Source organism: Cotesia typhae, unplaced genomic scaffold, assembly GCF_013202065.1.
Source record: "Cotesia typhae breed Kobodo isofemale line unplaced genomic scaffold, CoteBio_Ctyphae contig_50, whole genome shotgun sequence".
In the NCBI taxonomy this organism is placed as follows: Eukaryota; Metazoa; Arthropoda; class Insecta; order Hymenoptera; family Braconidae; genus Cotesia; species Cotesia typhae.
The window spans coordinates 897,456-920,062 of record NW_027423758.1 but is presented as its reverse complement, the minus strand read 5'-3'; the positions used below and the strand labels follow the sequence as shown (position 1 = coordinate 920,062).

Below are 22,607 nucleotides of genomic sequence, written 5' to 3'. Positions count from 1 at the left end.
AAAAATTAAATTAAAAAATTCCACGTGTTAAAATTAATAAAAATTGCAAGTGAAAATTTTTTTATTGTAATGGATTTGTTATTAAAATTTTTAAATTGACAGCTGACAACTAACTTCAGTATTATCAGCTGTCAGCTGACTTCAGTGTGATTATTTGTTGTCGAAGTTTGTTACAAGATTATTAGTGTATCTCTTATATTGTCGCAGTGCGTGGTTGTCAAAAAAGGAAACAAATAGTCTTATAACAAAGTTCGACTGCATTGTACACTATCTTTTTTTAAGTACAGACATAAAGCGCGTGTGTGTGATATAATGTAATATATGTGTAAGTTTAATGGGTATTCATCACACTGTACATTGTCATAGGAGTTTAGCAGGCAATACACGTTGTAAGGTTGATAATTGTATTAGTGATTACTAAAAATACCACGAGAACCTTATCCTCGTAAACTCGAGCGCTGGTTCGTCGAGAAAAGGTGGCCTGACTGAAGAAAACCGTTATGTATATAGTCACCACACAGTTTGTTTTATTACAAAATCAATGTACTTTTTGGATTTAAATATATGAGACGACCCCGCTCATTATGAAATGATTAGATAGTGAAAGTTTTATTATTTTTAGTTTTTTTTTTGAGTTAATTAAACCTCGGATTTTTTTTTGTGGAATAAATTAAAAATTTTTTATTTGTTAATTTTTTAAGTTTTTTTGTAAATTAAAAATGGAAGATACAACAACACCACCCCATGTATCCAGGCAGTATTTAGTTGTCAATGAAGAAAATAGTGGATCTAGTAATAGTGTTGTTAAGAAAAGTCAGACTGATAAACAAGAAATTAAATCTGTTAGTATGACTGAATGGGTTACTGTTTGGATTTTATGTTTTGTTAATCTTATTAATTATATGGACAGGACTACTATTGCAGGTAATTTTATGATATTTAAATTAGCTGTCATTTGACAATTTTTTAATTTTTTTTTTACAAACAAATTTGCTCCAAAAAATTGGTTTTGATTGATAAAAAAATCTGGAAGATTTTTATATTGTTTCTTTTAATTTTATTGATATAAATAAATTTAAGGTCAATTTTTGTGATAGTGAAAGTAGCTGATTTATGGTGATTTTTATATATTTGTTTTTAAGGTTAAACAATTGTAAATGATTAAATTTTATTTATAAAATTTTTTTATCTTCATTTAATAATAATTGATAATTGATCAAAGAAATTTTTTGTCAATTTTTAAAATCATAAAATTTTTAAAAAGTAAAAATTTATAAAAATTAAAAAAAAATTAAAAATTAAATAAAATTGAAGAATAAAAACTTAAAAAAATTTTTATATACTTTTTCAAGTAATAAATTAATTATATAAATTTTTTTTTATTCACTATTTTCTTATCTATATATATTCCAAGGTATTAATTAAAACAATTTATTTTCTAGGTGTATTACCAGAAATACAAGAAAAATTAAGGATCAAAAATGGGTCATCTGGATTATTACAAACAGCATTTATTGTCAGCTACATGATATTTGCGCCATTATTCGGTTATCTTGGTGACAGGTATAACAGAAAAATAATAATGAGTGTTGGAGTATTTATTTGGTGCCTAACAACACTCCTCGGGTCTCTCATGAAGGTAATTTATAGATTTAAATAACTCAGATGGTCTACCAATTTTTCTTTTGTCTCGTTTATCAAAACTAAGTCACATTATTGACTTTTGTATTTAAGATACGTTAGGTAAATAGTTTCTGGCCCCTCAGCAATGCCAGATAAGAATTTATTATTATTAATTATATCAGTAATTTAAATTAAGTTTTATTAATTATCATTTTAAATTTTATGAATGAAATATTTTTTAATTACCGATAAATTGATAGATAATTTTAATTAATTTATCATAAATATATTTTACTTTAAATTTATGACGACAAAATTAAGAGCTGGCATTTAATCTCGTGACCTATTTTAATTGACCCTTTTTAATAAAATTAAATAATTGTATTTAAATTCTAAATTAGAATTTTTATTTTGATTTATAAATTTATTTTTAAATATTAGAGTTAAAAAAAAATTCAATTTTATTATTAATAAATTAAATTTATTTATTTTCAGACTTATGAAACATTCATCCTCTTCAGAATGTGTGTCGGAATTGGCGAAGCGAGTTATTCAACAATAGCACCCACGATAATAAGTGATTTGTTTGTAAAAGACACTAGATCTAAAATGTTAGCTTTGTTTTACTTCGCTATTCCTGTGGGAAGCGGGTTGGGGTATATTACCAGCGGTAAATTAGCCCAAGTGACTGGTAACTGGCAATGGGGAATGAGGATAACTCCTGGACTAGGAATTCTAGCGATCCTATTAATTTTACTGTTTGTTAGAGACCCTGCTAGGGGAGAAAAAGAAGGTGGTTCTCATATTGCAAGCACTACTTGGTCTGTTGATGTTAAAGAATTGTTGAAAAAGTAAGTTATTTTTTTTTTTTTTTTTTTTTAAAAAAAAAAATTTTTAAATTTAAAAAAAAAATTTTTTTTTTTTTCATTAAAAAAAATTTTTTTTTAACACAAAAAAAATTTTTCTAATATCTTCTAATCATTCATTTGCTAAAAAATTTTTTTCTTTGTCACAATAAATTATTAAATATTAAATATAAACTATTTTCAGTCCAAGTTTCATGTTATCAACGGGAGGATTCACTTGCGTGGCATTTGTAACTGGTGCATTGGCTTTATGGGCGCCTAAATTTTTACAATTAGGCATTAAGTTACAAAAATCAGATACTGATCTGGCTACTGATGAGTAAGTTTAAAAAAATTTTCTAATTTTTCAATTACATCTTCTTAAAAATCAAATTAAAAATTTTTTTACAGTGTATCATTTATCTTCGGGGTAATAGCAATGTTAGCAGGTCTTCTGGGAGTCCCATTAGGTTCAATATTGGCTCAAAAACTCAGAGTGCGGTATCACCAAGCAGACCCTCTTATCTGCGCGGTTGGATTGCTTACAAGTGTTCCATTAATATTCTTTGCAGTCATAACAGCTGATAGCAATGCTACTTTATGCTATATTTTTATCTTCTTCGGGCAATTAGCTCTCAATCTTACTTGGTCTATTGTTGCTGATATTTTATTGGTAAATTATTTTATTAATTGTTTTTTTTTTTAATTAAGAAAAAAAATCTCACAATTTTTTTAATAATAAAATTAATATTTTAGTATGTAGTAATACCAACAAGAAGATCAACAGCGGAAGCGTTTCAAATTCTTGTCGCTCATGCGCTTGGCGATGCCGGTAGTCCTTACATCATCGGCTTGGTAAATAAATTTATATTTTATCAATTTTAAAAATAATTAATTTAATATAAATAAATTAAATTAAAATAAAAAAATTTTAATAGATGTCGGAAGGATTAAGACCAGCAATAACACCACTAGGGCCTTTTACTGACTTCGCCGCGTTGACAGAGTTCCGCTGCCTCCAGTATTCATTGTTCTTAACAATCTTCCTCGAAGTCATAGGAGGTTTCTTCTTCCTTCTCACTGCGATTTATATCGAGAAAGACAAAGCTGTCGTCGATCTCACGATGGCAGGTAAGTAATTAGTAGCTTGTAAAAATGCATCTTGATAGCCAATAGCTCTTGTAGTTAATTATTTATGTATTTTATTTATTTATTCATTTATTTATTACTTTATGTATGCTCAGTATTTTATTTTATTTTTTTCAACAGAAATATTTTAACACGCTTTGTAAATAGCGCGGCTTGCTAGTTTGTAGTCTAGTTGCAATGTGTTTGGTCGATTTTTTAATTATCTAAGAATCTAATTATTTAAAATAACATATTTTTATCTAGTACATGAATTGGTATCGAGTTTGGAGTTGAACCCTCTGTATGTGAGTGATGAATTTAAATAGTCCTGTTTTCAAGTAGCAAGTTGAAATTCAAGAATATTGTTATTTTGGTAATCAGGTTACTCTGGTCTATTTAAATATATTTCTATTTATATTTTGTTTTGTTTAGATAAATTTATATTTTTTTTTTTTCGTGTAATAATTTTAGAAATTTCTTTTTTTTAATTATATAATACGAATATAATTAAGAAATTTGTAAAATTAAATTTTAATATTTATAAAATTCAATTAAAAAATTTATAAATTTTTTTTTGTATGATAAAGGCGCTTAAAATCTATATTATTAAAAAATGACCTTGTATCTTGTGAAATATTGACATTTTTAAAAATATAAGCTCATCCCGATGTTACACTCATCAAGACCTTTAATTTGAGTACCCACATCAATTTTTCATATATTTTATATATTTATATATTTCACAAATACCATATATATATAAAATATATAAAAAATATCATGTGGGTACTTAAATGAAAGCTCTTGATAAGTGTAACATCAAGATGAGCTTATATCTTTAAAAAAGTCAATATTAAAAAAAATACAATGCAATTTAACAAAAGTCATTATTTAATACTTTTTTTTTTATTATTAAAAAATTAGATTTGTACTAATTTAATTAAAAATAATTTTTTACCGCTAAATATTTATATAATCATAACAAATAGATCCGCATTTGCATGCAAAATATTTTAATAAAAATTCAGTAATTTAATTTTCAGTTAAATTAATAATTTTTTTTTTTTAACAGATTAATCACATTGTTATTGAATGATGAATTTTTGACAATTTATTTTTATAATTTTAAATAAAAATCATTCAATAACAAATTTTAATAAAAACATTTATTTCTCAGCATACGCATGGGAATATTATTTTATTATTTAAAACTTACACCGATGTTTCTTGCAGCTGAATGTCTAAAAGCTAAGAATAATGGGCAAGCAGTATCAACGCGTTTGTAGAAAAAATATTATTCACCAATGGGCCCTCATCTGACTAGTTATGCTCCTTAATATGGTACTTTTCATTTACATTTATTTTTTTTTTATCATTTTTTCCTCAACATTATTCTCCATTACATTATTCATAACAATAAATTAAAAATTTAACCAGTAATTAGATTTAATATTATCAATTATGAATCATCTCCGACTGGATTATTTGCTGGTCCAACAGAGGTACTCTCCATTTTTGCTTTTTTAAAATAATTAATTTCTTTTGTCACATAATTACACTTGTGTTGTTACAAAAAAGCTTTTTTTATTAATTACTAAATAACAATAATATTTTATAAGATATAAGATGAAGCTTGCCTATTTAAAATTTTTTTTTTTAGTAGTGGCTTTATTTTTTTTTGCATGAAAAATTTTTCTACAAAATTAAATAGTAAATTTTATTAATTAAATTTTTTTTTCAGAAAAAAATTCTTAAAAAATATTTAAAAAATAAAAAAAATTTTTTTTTAAATTGTTACAGATAAAAATGAAGCTGAGACAATGTTAGTAGACAATGAAGACAATGAAAGATAATTATTATAAATGTACAGTAATATTTTTTTGACTGATAGATTAGTGCAAATAATTAATAATATTTATACTTATTATTTCAATCAAACTAGATTACTTTTTTTTTTTAACTATTTAATAATATAAAAGGTAAAAGCCCAAATTTAATTAATTTTTTTTTTATAAAAATTTAGCATTGTCTTATTTCGACAAAGGCTGTGCATTGGTGGTCCCTAGAATAAAAAAAATAATTTATTTTTAAAATTTAAAATTAAGATTGTAAAATTGTAAGATATTTTATATTAATTATTGATAAATAATTTAATAATTATTTATAAATAATTATTGAACTGTTAAAAAAAATCCATCCTTGTTAGTAGGCTTAATTTTTTACAAGCAATAAATAAATAATAAAATATCTTTATAATTATTTTAATCATTTATATAACAAATATAAGTAACTGTTTATTAATTAGTATTTTTACATTTTTAAATTGTAAATTTAATAGCAAATTTTTTTTTTTTTTGACATCCGCTTTTAAATATTTTTCAAGTGCCGATTTGTATAAAAAATATTCAACAATTTTCTTACACATTATAGGTACACTTAGATTAATATTAATTTATAATTTACATAAGTATGTATTTATATATATTTGCTTAAATATTTTTTTTTTGTTCAAAGTATGGAATGCTTTAATTTTAATTAGATAATTGTAAAAAGCTCATTTGTCGGCAAGTTGAGGCCAAAAATAAAATTTTAATTTTAAAATGAGCATTCCATACTTTTGATTATATAATTTGTACCTTTTTTTAAAAAACAATATCAATTATTATATAATTATAATTGACTATTGAGAAGTTTGAAAAGATAAATTGTAAAAAAAATAATTATGTTGAAATAAAAAATAAAATTTAGATTTAAAAACTTCTCAATTATCACGCTTAGTTATTTAAATAATTATTTATATTAATTAGTGTTATCTGTTAAATTGTGACGAGAGATTAAACAATTGCACTTGATTTCGTCAACAATTAATTTGTGCCATACACGATGGTTTTATAAACTCATCAGTTAAGACAATAATATTATTATTAATTATTGGGGATAATTATGAAATAATATTTATCAAGGTGGGATTTATTGTTGAGTCGATTTTTGTTTGTCTGTACGGTTTACAGCTGCGAGAGCTTCTTCAGGTAAGCGCTCAGGATCTGTTAATATGTCTGTTGCTGTACAGAGGTACCTTAATGAATTCAATACAGCTGAAATTTAATTTATTATTAATTTAGAAATTTTTTAATAAATAAATTTATTGCAAAAAAATTTTTTTAATTAAAAAAAAAAACATTTTTTTATAATTTTTAGATAAAAAAAATTTTTTTAATGAAAAATTGAATTAAAAAAAAATATTTTTTTAGAATTTTTAAATTAAAAAAAATTTTTAAATGCTAAATTTAATATTTAAATGATAAAAAATTTTTTTTTTTATAATTTTTCAATTAATAAAATTATTAAATATTAAATTTAATGTTAAAATGTTAAAAAAAATTTTTTTTAATAGAAGATTAAATTTAAAAAAATATTTTTTTGTAATTTTTAAACAAAAAAAAATTTTTAAATATTAAATTTAATATTTAAATGATAAAAAAATTTTTTTTAATTAAAAATTACCTGGTCTGAGGTCTACAAGTGCACAATATTGATCAGCCCACATAACAGTACTCCTACAAAGATCATTGATACTCGTAGTTGATACAGTACCATTAAATGAAATCAACAATGACTCCAAAACTTTGCTGAACTGAAAAAAAAAAAAATTAATTTAAATCAAACAATTAATCTATAAAAATTAAAAAATGAAAAAATAAAAACTACTAACAATCCAAAATTTCCAATTTTCTTGAGTACGTTTACGAACATAATCATCGTACATTTCCTTTATTTTATTAGACCTCTGCCGAGATACAGGAGCTCCTGTAGCAGGTAATTGAGACTGACTATTACTGTAAAAAAAAAAAAAAAAAAAAAAAAAAAAAAAAAAAAAAAAATTATGATGTTCCTTCGGTTAAAAATTAAATAAATAAAAAAATTCCTACCTAATAGAAGTATTAAGAGAATCAATTTCCTGCCTCAAGCTATCCATTTCTTCTTTCAACAAATTTCTCTCGCTCCTTAACTGTCTAATATACTCCGCGCCTTTTTGTAGCATGGCAGCTTTGCTGAGCTTAGCATTAGGATTCTGGTTGAGCTGCGGAATAAGACTGTGAAGAGTATCAAAGCCATTTTTGATATTATACCTCCGTTTTTGTTCAGCATGAATGTGTCCAACGCGGCGGGACTCTTTGTACTGTCCGCGCTCGCTGGATTCTCCTTTGACATAAATCCTGGAGGGCGACAGAGGACTGCCGATGCTCATGGGACTGTGAAGAGGACTGATGCTCAGAGCTTGGGGACTGTGAGCGGAAGAATCATTCGGGGACCCGGGGCTGCTCTGCTGCTGACTTGGCACTTGACTGGGACTCGGGCTTTGGTTAGAGAGGATCGGGTTCACGCGCTGAATCGCTGATTGTCCTGCTGGAGCCGCCAGGGTCTGCACAGCGACTCCAGGGTTGCTTGGCAGCATGTTGAGGGGGAGGATATTTTTAATTCCCGGGCTTGTCATCGTCGGGTTGGATACCGCGGTGATAATTTTCTCCGGGCCGCTGGTCACTGTGTACAACCCGGTCGTGTTGTTGGTCAACAGGTGCGCCAGGAGGACGTTGTTGTTGACATTCAGCGTCGGGTCGCTCACTGCTGACACCAACGGCGCCGGGTGATTCCTCGTGACTGACAGCGCCGAGCTGCTCCGAGAACGATTCCGAGCCTTCATCTGGTACTTTGGCACCGCGAATATGTCCTCTTTTTCCGGATTCGATGAAGAAGCACCTGTTGGACGGGGAATTATTTTTTGAGGCGGGAGTGATGTTGATAAATCCAGACCTGATGGCTTGCATTGCAGTAAAATGTGCGGTTGAGACGCATTTGTTGATGACACGGTTACTGTCACTGGTTGGGCTGCTACTTTTGGATTACACTGTTGAAAAAAAATTTTTTTATCACATTAAAATTTATTTTTCTTGAAAAATATACTTAAAAAAAATTTAATATTGAAAATGCGTGTGGGTAAAAATTTTTAAATGTAATTTTCATGAAAAATTCAATCTTTAAAAGCTTAAAAAAATTATTATTGCAATTATTTAATATTCCACTTGGTAAAAAAAATTTTTTATTAATTATATGACACTGAAATTAGCAGATAAAAATTTATTTTTTTTTTTTTTAACATAAACTAAATTTAAAAAAATTTAATAAATAATTTTTTAAAGCTTCTAAAGATTGAATTTTTTTATGTAATTTATTCCGTTAAAAAAAATTGTAAAAAAAATTTTTTAACTAAAAATAGTTCAAAATTTAATTTTATAAAAAAAATTTCTTTTATAATTTTTTTTTAGGACCAATAAAAAATTTTCAAAATGAAGATTTTTATAATTAACAAAAATTTTAATAATTTATTTTAAAATTGCGGGAAAAATTTTAATTTTGATTTTTTTAATTTAATTAATTTTATAAATAAAAAATAATTTTTTGTTTTAATAAAAGTCCAAAAATAATTATAAAATTTATTTCTGCATATAAATAATTTTATATTGACTAAAAAAAAAAAAAATTAAAAATTAGAATAATTTTAATTTATTTTAAAATTAATTAACTATAAAAAATAGTGTATTTACCTTATATTTGTACTGATTGTATGACTGCGACGAAGATGATGTAGAAGAGCTCGAGGAAGAAGCTAAAGTAGTAGTGGGTAGTTTGTAAGTCTGAGGCACAATTTTAAACGGATCAGAAATTTGTGGCATGGGCCTTAAGGCGCGCTGCTGAGGCTGTGAATCTTGAGGGAGAGAAAAATTAGTGACCAGGTTGACGCTGTCCATGGTAATTTGACTTGAATTTAAATTCATAGCTGGGCTGTTGGTATTAAGCAGAGGCTGGAGCTCCTGAGAATTGTAACTGCGTGAAGGAGTTTGATAAATAACTTGCGGGTTTTGATTAAACGGCTGCTGGATCACGCGGTTGCGATTCGTGGATCTTCCCCGGGATTTTTCCTTCAAGGGACTTTGACTCTCGTAAGACTGGCGGTTGGAGTACGAGTCGACGACGTTGCCGCGGTATTCTTGCGGCTGGGTGTAGATTTTAGCGGTGTACTGGAGACTCTGCAAGTCAGTTTGCTCTTGGCGCAGAGATTGCTGGACCGCTACGTCATTTGAAGCCTCTGACAATTGGGCCACCTGGTTGATTTGGTTCATAGACGCCATCAACTCGGAGTAATTGTCCGAGTAGTTGCTGTTGAGAGCTCCGTTCCGGAAAATGTCTTCTTCTTCGGGCACTGGTGGGAGTTTTGAGTTTAAAAATTCTTGCAGAGGCTCCAGAGTGTCCATAAAGTCGTCCAGGTTCGGCTGCAACGGCCCCAGACTCGGTTGGATAAAATCGGCGAGACTCGCTCCTCTTGCTGGAAGTTTTTAAGTTTAATTATTATTTTAACATTGGAGAATTTTTTTGGAAAAATTAATTTAGCAGATTTTTATAAAATTTTAAGAATTTTAAAAAAATTTAATTTTTTAAAAATTATTTTTTTAGAGCAAATTTTTTTGTTAAAAAAAATTAAAAAATGTCATATTTATAAATATTAATCTAACATATATTTAATGTATTTGAAAAATTTTTAAAACAAAAAATTATGTCAAAAAAAATGTAAAAATATTTTTTTATAAATTAGTAGAAAAAAATTAAAAAATTATAAAAAAATTTTTAAAACAAATAAATTATGTCAAAAAAAAAAAATGTAAAAATTAATTTAGCTGATATTTAATAATTTTTTTAACAATCAAATTATGGCAAAAAAAAAAATATTGACATGTAGAAATTTAAAAAAACAATTTTTTGGAATAAATTTGTTTGTTAAAAAAAATTAAAAAATTATCAAATGACTGCTAACAGATTTTTTGGTGTATAAAATACCGATTTCACGGGTGTCAGGAAAATGATACGGCTGGTTGGCAGTTATTGTTGAGAACAATGTGTCTGTCATTAAATCCATGTAATCTTCATCGACCATCATACTATCCGGGCCTTGCATACCACTCACTCCGCCGTGTGAATTCATCATGCTCCCAGAAAAACAAGAGGATGGTGCCATTCCACCGGTGTCCCAATCTAACATATCCATTGACTCCAACTGGGAGGATTTTCAAAAAATCATCAAGTCTAAATTTTCTTATTTACAATCCTTAATTTTTGGCAGTCACGTAGTGACTGCTCGCAAGTAAAACTTGAAATTTTTAATAAATTAATTTTTATATTAATCACTTAAAAAAAAATATTAAAAAAATTTTTTTCTACTTGAAAAATTTAAATTTTAAATAAAATTACCATCCCATCCTTGTTGGTCCATCCCAGAATTTTGTTTCGATAAAACATGCGCCATTTTTTATACTCAGCAGTAACTGCCGCGAGTTTTCGCTTCCAGTATTTGCCCTCGAGCACCACAGCCTGATAAAGATAAATATAAATAATTAATAACAATAACAATTGTACAGCAGAAGAATTAAAAAAAAAATTTCCACTGATTTTTTATTATGATAAATGATTGTAAAATGTGAAGAAACTTTACGAAGCCAGACACGATATAATTAGAACGTGATATCTATGTAGGATTTCTTTTAATTGAGACCGTCTGTACTCAATAATTATTGTAAGTGTAATTGTATTATATATATACTTACTTCAGGTTTATTGTGAGTATCAACATCCAGAGGTGATGCAAATTGACACACCAAAGTATTTTGTTTTAGTATGACTGCAACAATAAATAAAAAAAAATTAACACTTTTTTTTTACACATTATTTAAATTTATAATAAATAAATAAATAAAAATTTTATCCCTTAAAAATAATTTTTTAATCAAAAATATTTTTGTTAAATAAATATTTACATTTGTCTAATTACTTTACTCTAGTTTTTGACTTTATTACATTTATAATAATAATAACTCTTTTTTTATTAGTCTTGTTACTTCGAGACAATGATTTACAGGGCTTATGAAATTGTTTGGATGATATCGTGATGTTAACTGATTAAAGAAAGTTTAAGTTAAGAATTAAATGGTAGATTAAATGTAGTAGTTACAATAATAATAACAAGTCACCATAGTAACAATATTTCATAAGAGAATATTTTAACACGTGGTTAAAGCGTGCTTACTCTTATTGACATCTCATAACTTATATGTTTTATTAGTAAACTAAAAAAAAAAAAAAAAAAAAAAAAAAATTTTAAATTAAAGATATAACTCATTGCATTATTTTCTTATCTTTAACTCGACATTTTAAACTTATCCAATTTTTATTTTTAGTTAATTATTTTCTTAGTTATTCATTTTATTACTCTTCTCAATCCAATTACAATGAATTCAACTATTATTATTATTATTATTATTATTATTATTATTATTATTATTATTATTATTATTATTAAAGATATAAGCTCATCCTGGTCTTACACTCATCAAGACCTTTCATTTGATTACCCACATCAATTTTTCATATATTTTATATATTTATATATATATCACATATACCATATATATAAAATATATAAAAAATGCCATGTGGGTACTTAAATAAAAGGTCTTGATGAGTGTAAAATCGAAATGAGAGTATATCTTAAAAAATGTCAATAATTAAGAAATGACCTTGTATCTTGTGAACAATTGACATTTTTAATGATATAAGCTCATTCCGATGTTATACTCATCAAGACCTTTCATTTGAGTACCCACATGCATTTTCATATTTTTTTCATATATACATATATATAATATATATAAATATATGAAAAATTGATGTGGATACTCAAATGAAAGCTCTTGATGAGTGTAACATCAAAATGAGCTTATATCTTTAAAAATGTCAATAATTAAAAAAGTACAGTGCAATTTAACAAAATTCATTATTTAATAAAGCAAAATTTTATATACTAATATTAAATAATAATTTGTCACATTAATTTTTTTTTAATATTTACTCCTAAAAATTATTGTTATTATTTTTCAATTCAATAAATAATAATAATAAAAAAATTTAACACTTACACTGCATATGCCAACATCTCCAGATTACATTATTCAATCTAATCTTGTCTTTCCATCTCAGCCGTATTCCTTTAAACCGATTCCATTTAGGTGATGTTAACTTCTGTCTACAACAAATTCCATTATTTAAATAAATATTTATATTTTTTTTTTAACTTAAACACTTATTACTTATCCACTAGCAAATAATTATTTAAAAATATAGGTGATAAAAATTCACTAAACTAATTGACAGTAATTTTCAAAAAGATTGCATGCTTTTTAATTCTATCTTTAATTTCTTATTATTTTAAGATCAGTCGATCAATTGTATTTAATTTTTTTCAATTAACTCCAGCATTACTTTGCTCGAGTCATCAGTATTTTCCTCATTACTCAGAATTAAACATTTATTCACGCTTTTTTTGTCATTTAACAAATAGACGTCAATAAAAATTTTTATTACATATTCATATTTTTTATAAATTATCTTATCGTATATTATTAAATTATACGGTATTTTTCTTAAAAAAAAAAAAAAAAAAAATAATTATGTCAACTGATTTTCAAAGTCATCACAATTATTTTTAATTTTTAATTTTTAAAAATTATGTAGAGTTAAAAATAATTTTTTTATCTACAAAAATGAAAAAAAAAAAAAAAAAAAAAAAAAAAAAAATTAATGATTACGTTAATTACAGATCTAATAAAAAATTAATTTTAAAAATTAAAAATTTTCTAGAGAAATTGATAAATTTTTTTTAAGGGAAAAAAAATTATTCCGGTTGCAAAATATTATTAAAGATTTTTTATAATTTTTTTTATTAAGGTAAAAGCCCCCAAAAAAAATTAAATTATAATTTTGTCTTTAATAGTGTCAATAATTGAGGCTTCTTTTTTAAATAAAAAAAATTTGAATTTTATTTAAAAATTAAAAAATATATAATAAATAAAATTTTACTTTTTAATAAAGTAAATATTATTAATAATTAAAATTTAATATTAAATTTAGCTCTTAAGATTTCTAGACTTAATTTTAGAGCCACGTCGTTCGATAAATCCTTATCATCAGATAAAATTGTTTGTCGTGATAATATATGACTTAATAAAATATTAAGAAAAATGAAAAATTTTAAGTAAATTATTAGATAATAATAACTATTCTAAGTCACAAGTAATAAACTAATAAAATATGACAGTGCATTTTGTAATAAAATAAAATCCATTTGTTAGTAAAATAAAAAATAAAAAATTATTTACTCGAATTCCAAGCGTGTCATAGGTCAATGGTGATTTTAAAATTCTAATCAAAATGAAAACAAACTATAAAAAAAAAATAAAGGCGTAGACGGAGGCTTGATTTCATTGCTTATCGATAAAAGCTCATTAACTATCTGATGACGTTACAAATGTCAGCCTTGGATCCTGATAAAGATAATCCCTTGTACTTAAATGCTCGTAATTAATTTTTCCACATTAGAAACTATTTAAAAAAATTCTAATTTTTTTTAAAGGAATAAATTCACTTATAATAAAAAAAAACATAAATTAATATGATAAAATTACTATTAACCACGTGCGTATTTTTAATATGATAATGACATCATTCATTGAATTTTTTATCGCACGTGGTTTAAGCCACTAATTTTTTGTTCAATAAAAAACAATTTATTCGTTTTAATTACGCCATTAATTTTAATTTAGACGACTGAAATAAATAAAAAAAATTGGCTCGGTAATATTTTAAATAGATGAATAAAAATAAAAAACAATTTATTAAATACTATTGATTATTTATAAATAAAAATTTAAAAGACGTAACGTCACTTGCTGTCAATTGTAATGTTGATGTTAAAGTTCTCAATGTTCTCTCTACTCATTAAATTCAATCGACTATTATCAAATGCATTACGCCATTAAGTCTACATACTCTTTAATTTTTTTTTTTGCAATTTAAAAAAATAACAACAGCTAAATAAAACCTCCGAGCGCTGAAATAAAATAAAATAAAAAAAGTATTGCGTTCATTGACCACCAATAATTACGTAAGTATATTTAAAGCAACACGTGGTTGTTACTTCCCCTTCTTATAGAACTTAAATTCAATAATCGTGCAGATTTTTTTTTTTTTTTAGCTGTATCCGAATACTTTTTATAAAAATAATAGTATTTTAATAAGTAAAAAGTATTACTTAAATTGAGTGAGTAATTTAGATGAGATCAAAGTCCGGAGATAATTTTAAAAATTATTTTTAAATATTTTGATATCAAACCTAAAAAAAAAAAAAAATATCTCTTGTGTTAAAATAAATAAAATATTTTTTTAAAATTAAGGGGCACAACTAGCCTGAAATTTTTGCGTCAAAAAATTTAGTATTAAATTTTGTCAATTTTTTTCGACCGAAGGTCATTGTACGGACAATAACTTCTAGTTTAACAAGAATTTTTTTTGTTCACGTTTCATCCACGGAGAAGGCCGAATTTGCTCCAGCAATGGAGGACTTTTTTTTTTTTAGCTTGTAACTTAGAAAATATTTAATTTTTTTCTTCAAAAATTTTACTGTACATTTTCAAAATAAGGTAAAAGCCCCAATTATTGACACCCTAAATTATTTTTAAATATATTTAATCATCTGTAATAAGAAAAACTATCATATAAATTTTTATTAAATTCTTATTAATTAAAAAATTGAAAAAAATTATTGTCAGTTCAAAATATTAAATATTAATTATTAAAAAAAAAAAAATAAAGTTACCACCAGTTCATCAAACCAGCTTACGAACGTTTATTTTCTTAACAACTTTGATTAGAAAAGCATTTTTTTAAAATGCCGAGTTTAAATTAATTTCTTCATCTAATAATATCATCTTTTTTTTTTTTTTAATTAACAATAAATGAAAAATATAGACAGCCATTCGACAGCGCTATGACGCCTTTTTTTTACTTTAACTCAAAAAATTAACTGTAAGAATTTGAACTCTTCTGATTAAATAAATTAATTTTTATATTTTTAAAAGTAATTAATCATTTATAGAAATTATTATTGATAAACGTTAATAAAATTGATTACTTAATAATAAGTTTCGATAAATAAGAATAAGCAGATGATTCGACGCTTGCGCAGTATAGGTGTCAATAATTAGATCAATCAGTTTTTCAACCTGCCAATAATTGGTGTATCCGGATAATCTATTTAATTATTTAAAATTAATTAGTAAATATCAGTGATTATCATTTTGAAAAAAGAAATTGATTAGTAAAAACATTACTTGAGACATTACCAACAACAAAATTCAACGATATTGATATTTGATTGCTTAAAAAAAATTAAATCACAGCTTTGTCGATTGTCTCACCTGTAAGCCAATGACATGCACTGAAATAATTTATTGAGTGAAGTTTCAATCATAGATTTAGGCATCGACTTCTCTAGAGCGAGACCCACTGGTGCTACAATAGTATTTCTCACAGCCTCCTCCTCAGGTACTGGTACAGCAAGCTCGTCTTCGTCATCCTGAGCCTCGGCTTCAAAGTCCGAGACCATAAAATGCCCCGAGTGAATTGTTTCCCTCGAGTCTTTCGGGGACTCTCTCTTCAGACGGTGGACACTTGTGTTTATCGACGACATTCCGCGTGTTGTTATCATTGGTTTTCGGTACATCAACTCAGTCTGCATTTCCTGTCACTGAAACAATTTATTAATTATTATTCTTATTAATATTTATTATTTCCAATAAATATTTTATCCATGGACTTTAGACTTTTTTATTTTTTTACTATTTATGTTTCACTAATTTAAATAATATTGTTCATTTATTTATGGAAAATTTTTCATACCAATTTTATATTTAATAAAATTTATTTTAATGTGAGTGTAGATTTATGTAGATATATATATTTAATATTATAAGAACACGCCTTGCATTAGCAACAACCAATTGGCACAGTTGAATTAAAAAAAAAAAAAAAAAAAAATATCCGCGCAGCTTTTATTATAAATGTCTATCAGTAATTAAATAGTTTGTAATTCACTATTTAAATATTTTCATTTATAATCAGGACAGCTGATAAATAATTACTCCGATTTTAATTAATAAATTTAAATAAAATTCTGAGTTAAAAAAAAAAATAATTAAAATATTTTATTTAAAAAAAATTATTAAAATTTAATTAAAAAAATTTTTTTATTTTTTTTTTAACAATTAATTAAATTTAATTTTTAAAATTTTAGTAAATATTTATAAATAATAATTACATATTGTAATAATTAATAGAGACGTTAGAGACAGTGAAAGAGAAAATTTTAGTGTCAGTGAAGGCGCTATATAATAATGCTGTTTTTATTTTTTTATTACACTAAATTATATATATATATATATATATATATATATATATATATATATATATATATATATATATATATATATATATATATATATATATATATATATATATGTGGCGTATTTATATGTAAGTATAAAATGAGTTTATAAAGAGAAGGGATGTGACAAAATACCTCGTTATTCCTCGTGGCGACTTTTAATGTTTTTTTATATCCAACGGTTTTTTTTTAGATTATTGATAACAAGTCAATTATTGATACTTAAGACACGGTGGCGTATTTAAATATACAAACTATGATAAGTGTATAACAATTTACAAATTCAACAGCACGTTAATAACTAAATAATAAAAAATAAAAAAATATTAACAGACGCCGTCAAACAATTATCAATTTACACGCAATGAGCCCTGGTTTCAGCCCGTAAGCTTTGCTCCGCAGTACACCCAGTTTCATGCTGCTACGGCGATAACATTTTATTTTATTTTAGTTTTCAATGTAAATATTTTTTTAGAAAAATGGGACTATTCTGTCCATGGATATTTAGTGTTAAATAATTAATAACAGCTGAGTAAGGCGAACACGCGCCCCGAGCGCAGACTGCACCCACACGACTGAAGCGAGACTACCGCCAACTGGCGGGGTTTTTGAAAAGTTTATTTTTGCGCATGCCCACAATATCACTCTTTTACGCATGCGCAGAAACTTTTTTTTTATTTTTAAATTTATTTATTAATTTTGAGTTTAATTTATAAATTTTAATTATTATTATTATTTATTAATATAAATGTCATTTTTTTAGTTTTATTAATTATTTCTTTTTTGCAAAAGTATTTTTATTTACAGTGAAAATTTAAAAAATTGAAATTTTTTATTTATACTTTTTAGAATTTTCTAAAATTTTTAATTATTTATATATTATTAAAAAATTGTCTTGCAAATATATTTTCATATTTTTATATTTTTTAAAATAGCGACAGAGGGCCTCATTTTTCATTTCACTTTTTACTGTTTGAGTGTTTGCGTTTATCAGCGTAGATTAGTGTCAACAAATTATTTAACTGTCAGTTTCTACTTAATAAAAACGCTACTTGAATTAAAAAAATGTTAATGTTAATTACTTACTTTTTAAACCTTTAATTAATTTTTTAACTACGGAGATTTTATTGAAGAATAATTTGTCTGTAATTATGGCTGAGGATCAAAAAGAGAGGTTAGTTTTTGTCTTTGCATTTACATAGTATTTTATGACAATTGTTATAAAAAAAATCTAACAATTTTAGTGATAAATAAATTATTACAAAAAAAAAACTCTAAAAAATTTGTAATTTCAATTTTTTTTTATTATTTTCTAATTTTTTTTTTTTTTTAATTGTCAGTTTTAATCTTTGGAATTAATTAATTAATTTTATTTTTTTTTTTAGTAAAAAAGACATGGAATGTGATGAAAATTTGCCGGCAGTAGTTGCTGGTATGGAAAGCTTGAGTGTTGACGCAAGCTCAGCTAGATATTCTTTAAGAACTCGAGGTTCTTCTATTCCAACAGCACCAACTCCAGGACTTAATAGAAGGTAATTTTTATTAAAACTTAGAGCATTTGACATTTGCAATTTTTTGATAAATAAATTACTGAAAAAAAAAATTTATTTTAAAAATTAAATTATTAAAAGCTTTAAAAAATTATAAATTAATTTTTTTTGGAAAAATTTTCTAGACTTAGTTTATTTTTTAAAGAAAAATAAAAAAATGTGTCTCTTAATTTTGGTGTCATATTTTTTTAATATTAGCAAATAATTAATTGCTAGATTATTTTTTTTTAAATAATTACAAAAATTATTTTTAAAAATAAATACTTACAAATTTCAGGTGCAATTCACGGCCAAAAAAGCGCTCATACTCAACTTCCGAAACAGACGCCCAACGCAAAGCGTACTACTTGGATAAGAACATAAAAAACCTGACTCACAACACCCTCGAGACCATATACGAGGAGTATGATTTGATGAGTTCAAAAAAATTCAAGCGACTCATCGACTTCACTACAAAGGCTGCAAAATTAGCGAAAGTTAACAAAAGAACAAACAAGATAAAACGGCTCTTTGGATCAAAAACTCACATGAAGAGTAAATTATCCCAAAGCTCAATACAAGCTCTCGTCAAGAAGCTCGACAGTATTTTAGCTCAGGCAGCTACCGAGCAGCAGTAGCCTAAGCCTTTTTTATATTATTAATTTAATTATTATATTGTATCTTTAATTATATACAAGGATTTTTTTATATGATACATACATCATACAAAATTTAAAGCCGGAGCAATAAGAAACATTACAAGTTTTTCTAATATTAATATTTGATAAATTTTTATATTTATTTTCATTTTGTGTTAAATTTTCATTTTTCAAGCTTTTTATTAAAAATTTAATTTTTTATTTTTTAAATTTAAAGTTCACAAAAAATAGACTGGATTTTTATTTTTATTAAATTTTTGATAAAAGCTTGATTGACAAATTTTTTATTTAATAATAAATTATAACTTTACTTTGAAATAATAATAATTAATTTTAAAATTAATTATTTTAATATAATTTTTAAAAAATGTAGCGATATTTATTAATTAAAAACTTTTGATTAAATCAATAAATACCTTTTTATTTCAATTTTTAAAATTCCCACATTGCGCATGCGCCGTCAAGTTCCTGCGCAGAACCCGCTGTCAGGCTGTCAGTCTTTTATTATTATTTTGACGTGACAAAAGTGAAAATTTTATTTTAATTTTGTAGTGATTTAGATCAGATTATTTAATAATTAATAAAAAAACATTAAAAAATATGGGGTTATTTTTTTCTAAGAAGAAACCTGTTAGTCGAGTTACTGATCAAGACAAAGCTGTTCTGGTAAATAAATAAATTTATATTGTTAACCTCTAGAACATTGTTGAAACAAAAGAATGTTTTTTTTTTATTGTCATTCATTTGTTTATTTATAAAAATTAATTAAACAAGTATTGTGGAATTTTTTTGACAAAATTTTTGCAAAAAAATTGACAGAAATTTAAAAAATGTAATTTTTTCATTAATAAAAATTATAATTAAGTTAGCTGTCAGCTGTCAATTTTAAAAATTTTTTTAACAAATCAATTACAATAGAAAAATGTTTCAAAAATTTTCACTTGTAATTTTTATTAATTTTTACATGTGGAATTTTTTAATTTAATTTTTTTATAATTTATTTTATTGCTAAAAATTATTAAAAAAATTTTTAATGTCTGTCAATTTTAATGTTTTAATGTTTGCTTACTTTATTTTTATCTAATTTTAATTCCATAATTATTTTTACAGCAATTAAAACAAGCGAGAGATAAAATAAAAACATACCAAAGAAGAATTGAACAAAATCTTGAAAAAGATCGTGAGCTTGCAAAAAAATTACTTCAGAGCGGCCGTAAAGAGTAAGAATAATAAATTTATCAATTTAATTATAAAAATTAATTTATCCGGCATTTAAAATTTTTTTTTGTTTAATAAATAATTTTTTAACAATATTTTAGACGAGCATTATCGCTTTTGCGCAAGAAGAAATTCCAGGAGCAAGTTCTGACAAAAACAGACAAACAGCTGGAGAACTTAGAGCGAATGGTTCACGACATAGAGTTTGCTCAGATAGAGACTAAAGTCATCGACGGGTTGAAGATCGGTAACTCAGCTCTAAAGATGCTCCACAACGTCCTGTCAATTGACGAGATCGAGAAAGTGATGGACGAGACGCGCGAAGGCCTGGAGAAACAGAAGGAGTTGGATGATCTCCTCATGGGTCAGCTGACTGACGAGGACGAGAGCCAGGTCGAGGCTGAGCTTGACGCTCTTGCTGCTCAGCAAGTCGAGGAAGTACCAGAAGTTCCTCAGGATGTTTTGCTGCCGGATGTGCCTGAAGATCTGCCTGAAAAATCCAAAGGTTTGTTTTAATTTTTTTTTTTTTTTTTTATTAATTTTCTTTTAATTAATTTTTTTTTTTATTTTTTAGAGCGCAAGGATCGCGAGCCAGTGGCTTTGGAAGCGTAAATTTAAATAATTACTATTTACAATTGACAACTGGTAATTTTTTGCAACGAAGTGTAAATAATGTACAGTTATGTATAAATACTTACGTACGTAATTATTATTGATAATTCATTATGGACTTAATGAATAAAATTTCATTTTATAACCAAAGAATTAACAAGTATCTTCGGTAGTATTTAAATTAATTAACATAGCAGCGAGTAGAGGCGGGTAAGTTTTACAGGAATAAATTAACAATTTGCCGATAAAAAAACTCACAATTTCCCGGGTACAAAAAACATGATTTATTATTCACCCAACATTGAAGACAATGCCATGGGAAGTTGATAAAATTGCCCACGCATTGACGTAACCACGGGCATTAAAGTCTTACTATAATAAAATGACATATATAACCCACGATTTATACAAAAATAAATTTTAATAAAATAAAATAATTTTTTTTTGTCTCTTAAAACTTTAAATAAAATTTTATTTATGATATATTTTTCTCAGCATTTGAAAAAAAAATAAATTCAGTCAGTCCTAAGTCCGTTTTTATAATCCGGAGCAATTTGGTCATACCTCAGATTTTTTTTTTTTTTAATTTTTAATAAGCTTTTTTTATATTTATCCGGTCGTAATTTGCATTATTGTTTATATAAATTTGTTAGAAAAAAAAAATAATTTTTTCTCGGAATCGTTTGTTTTATAAATTTAATATTATCCAAATTAAAATGGCCTTACTCAGTATTTAGACAATGATATCCCGATGTTTATCTAAATAATCGGTTAATGTATGAAAAATATTTAAAATTAGCATTTTAATTTATCTTTTTAATTCTCTACGAGTTATTAAATAAAAAGTTCATATACATTGCTAATATTATTTATTTAATCTCAGACGGCGCTGGTGATTTTATTTTTATTACACCTGTTGGAATATTTTATTTTTAATAATGCGGGAATTTAAATTTGAAAATTCTAAATTTATAAAAAAATAATTAATTAATTAATTCGTAGGTCTATCAATTTTTACTTGTACACGGAAAGAAATTTTCTTTAAAAATTAAAATAGTTTCGCCGTAAAATAAAAAAAATTCTTATCAATTATTTTGGAATTTAGGAAATCCCTAGGGCTAATTATGACGCACTACGGGATCGTTGATCTTTACTATTATCGAGTAAAACCTGCGTATTAGATCCCGGTCAATGCGTCATAACTATAGATCCGTGACGTCAATTCAAGGTTATTAAATTTAAAAATAAACTTCATTTTTTTAGGAATTTATTCTAGATTAATTTTAAAAGTAAAAAAATTTTTTAATTAATTTTTAATTAAAAAAAATTAATAATTTATAACCCGTAAACATTTTTTAATGGCCTAATAGTCATATAATTCATGTGTAATTTTTTTAATTAAAATAGTTTGGAAAAATTCCGACAGGTGGCGCACGGTCGCTAAATTCTCTCACTAGTAGAGAGTTAAGTTTGAGAATATAAGTTTTAAAATAAAAAATTATGACATATTTTTACACAAAATTTTTTATTTGTACAAGCTTAAAAAAATCAAAACATTAAATATATAAAAAAAAATTTTTTTTAAAGTAAAATTGTGAAAAATAATTTT

The 22,607-nt window shown here is 25.2% G+C and overlaps 4 protein-coding genes across 6 annotated transcripts; 3 read left to right on the top strand and 1 right to left on the bottom strand.

Annotated features, from left to right (window-relative positions):
• Positions 1-5,843, top strand: Spin (lysolipid transporter protein spinster). 2 transcript variants are annotated; one of them, XR_012479993.1, is made up of 9 exons: positions 4-924; positions 1,443-1,639; positions 2,119-2,474; positions 2,674-2,808; positions 2,880-3,141; positions 3,225-3,323; positions 3,407-3,599; positions 4,830-4,937; positions 5,397-5,843. XR_012479993.1 is itself a non-coding variant. In XM_074249987.1 (8 exons), the coding sequence occupies exons 1-8, from the start codon at positions 720-722 to the stop codon at positions 5,447-5,449; spliced, it is 1,500 nt and encodes a 499-aa protein (XP_074106088.1). In that variant the 5' UTR covers positions 1-719; the 3' UTR covers positions 5,450-5,843. The 2 variants fall into 2 exon arrangements, 1 of the variants encoding a protein (XP_074106088.1); XM_074249987.1 differs by lacking the exon at positions 4,830-4,937 and having other exon boundaries at positions 1-924.
• Positions 5,844-5,991: 148 nt separating this feature from the next.
• Positions 5,992-17,560, bottom strand: Mondo (MLX interacting protein mondo). 2 transcript variants are annotated; one of them, XM_074249985.1, is made up of 11 exons: positions 17,116-17,560; positions 15,956-16,284; positions 12,620-12,726; positions 11,252-11,325; positions 10,899-11,018; positions 10,488-10,704; positions 9,200-9,978; positions 7,526-8,502; positions 7,309-7,432; positions 7,101-7,230; positions 5,992-6,691 (listed from the first exon to the last, which is right to left on the bottom strand). In XM_074249985.1, the coding sequence occupies exons 2-11, from the start codon at positions 16,273-16,275 to the stop codon at positions 6,567-6,569; spliced, it is 2,973 nt and encodes a 990-aa protein (XP_074106086.1). In that variant the 5' UTR covers positions 16,276-16,284; positions 17,116-17,560; the 3' UTR covers positions 5,992-6,566. The 2 variants fall into 2 exon arrangements, with proteins under 2 accessions (XP_074106086.1, XP_074106087.1); XM_074249986.1 differs by lacking the exon at positions 17,116-17,560 and having other exon boundaries at positions 12,620-12,722; positions 15,956-16,068.
• Positions 17,561-17,945: 385 nt separating this feature from the next.
• Positions 17,946-19,454, top strand: LOC141531905 (uncharacterized). Its single transcript, XM_074249995.1, has 3 exons — positions 17,946-18,154; positions 18,366-18,512; positions 18,808-19,454. The coding sequence occupies exons 1-3, from the start codon at positions 18,132-18,134 to the stop codon at positions 19,145-19,147; spliced, it is 510 nt and encodes a 169-aa protein (XP_074106096.1). The 5' UTR covers positions 17,946-18,131; the 3' UTR covers positions 19,148-19,454.
• A 221-nt stretch (positions 19,455-19,675) lies between these two features.
• Positions 19,676-21,435, top strand: Vps20 (vacuolar protein sorting 20). The gene is made up of 4 exons (XM_074249989.1): positions 19,676-19,834; positions 20,279-20,388; positions 20,488-20,891; positions 20,961-21,435. The coding sequence occupies exons 1-4, from the start codon at positions 19,769-19,771 to the stop codon at positions 20,996-20,998; spliced, it is 618 nt and encodes a 205-aa protein (XP_074106090.1). The 5' UTR covers positions 19,676-19,768; the 3' UTR covers positions 20,999-21,435.
• Positions 21,436-22,607: the final 1,172 nt, after the last annotated feature.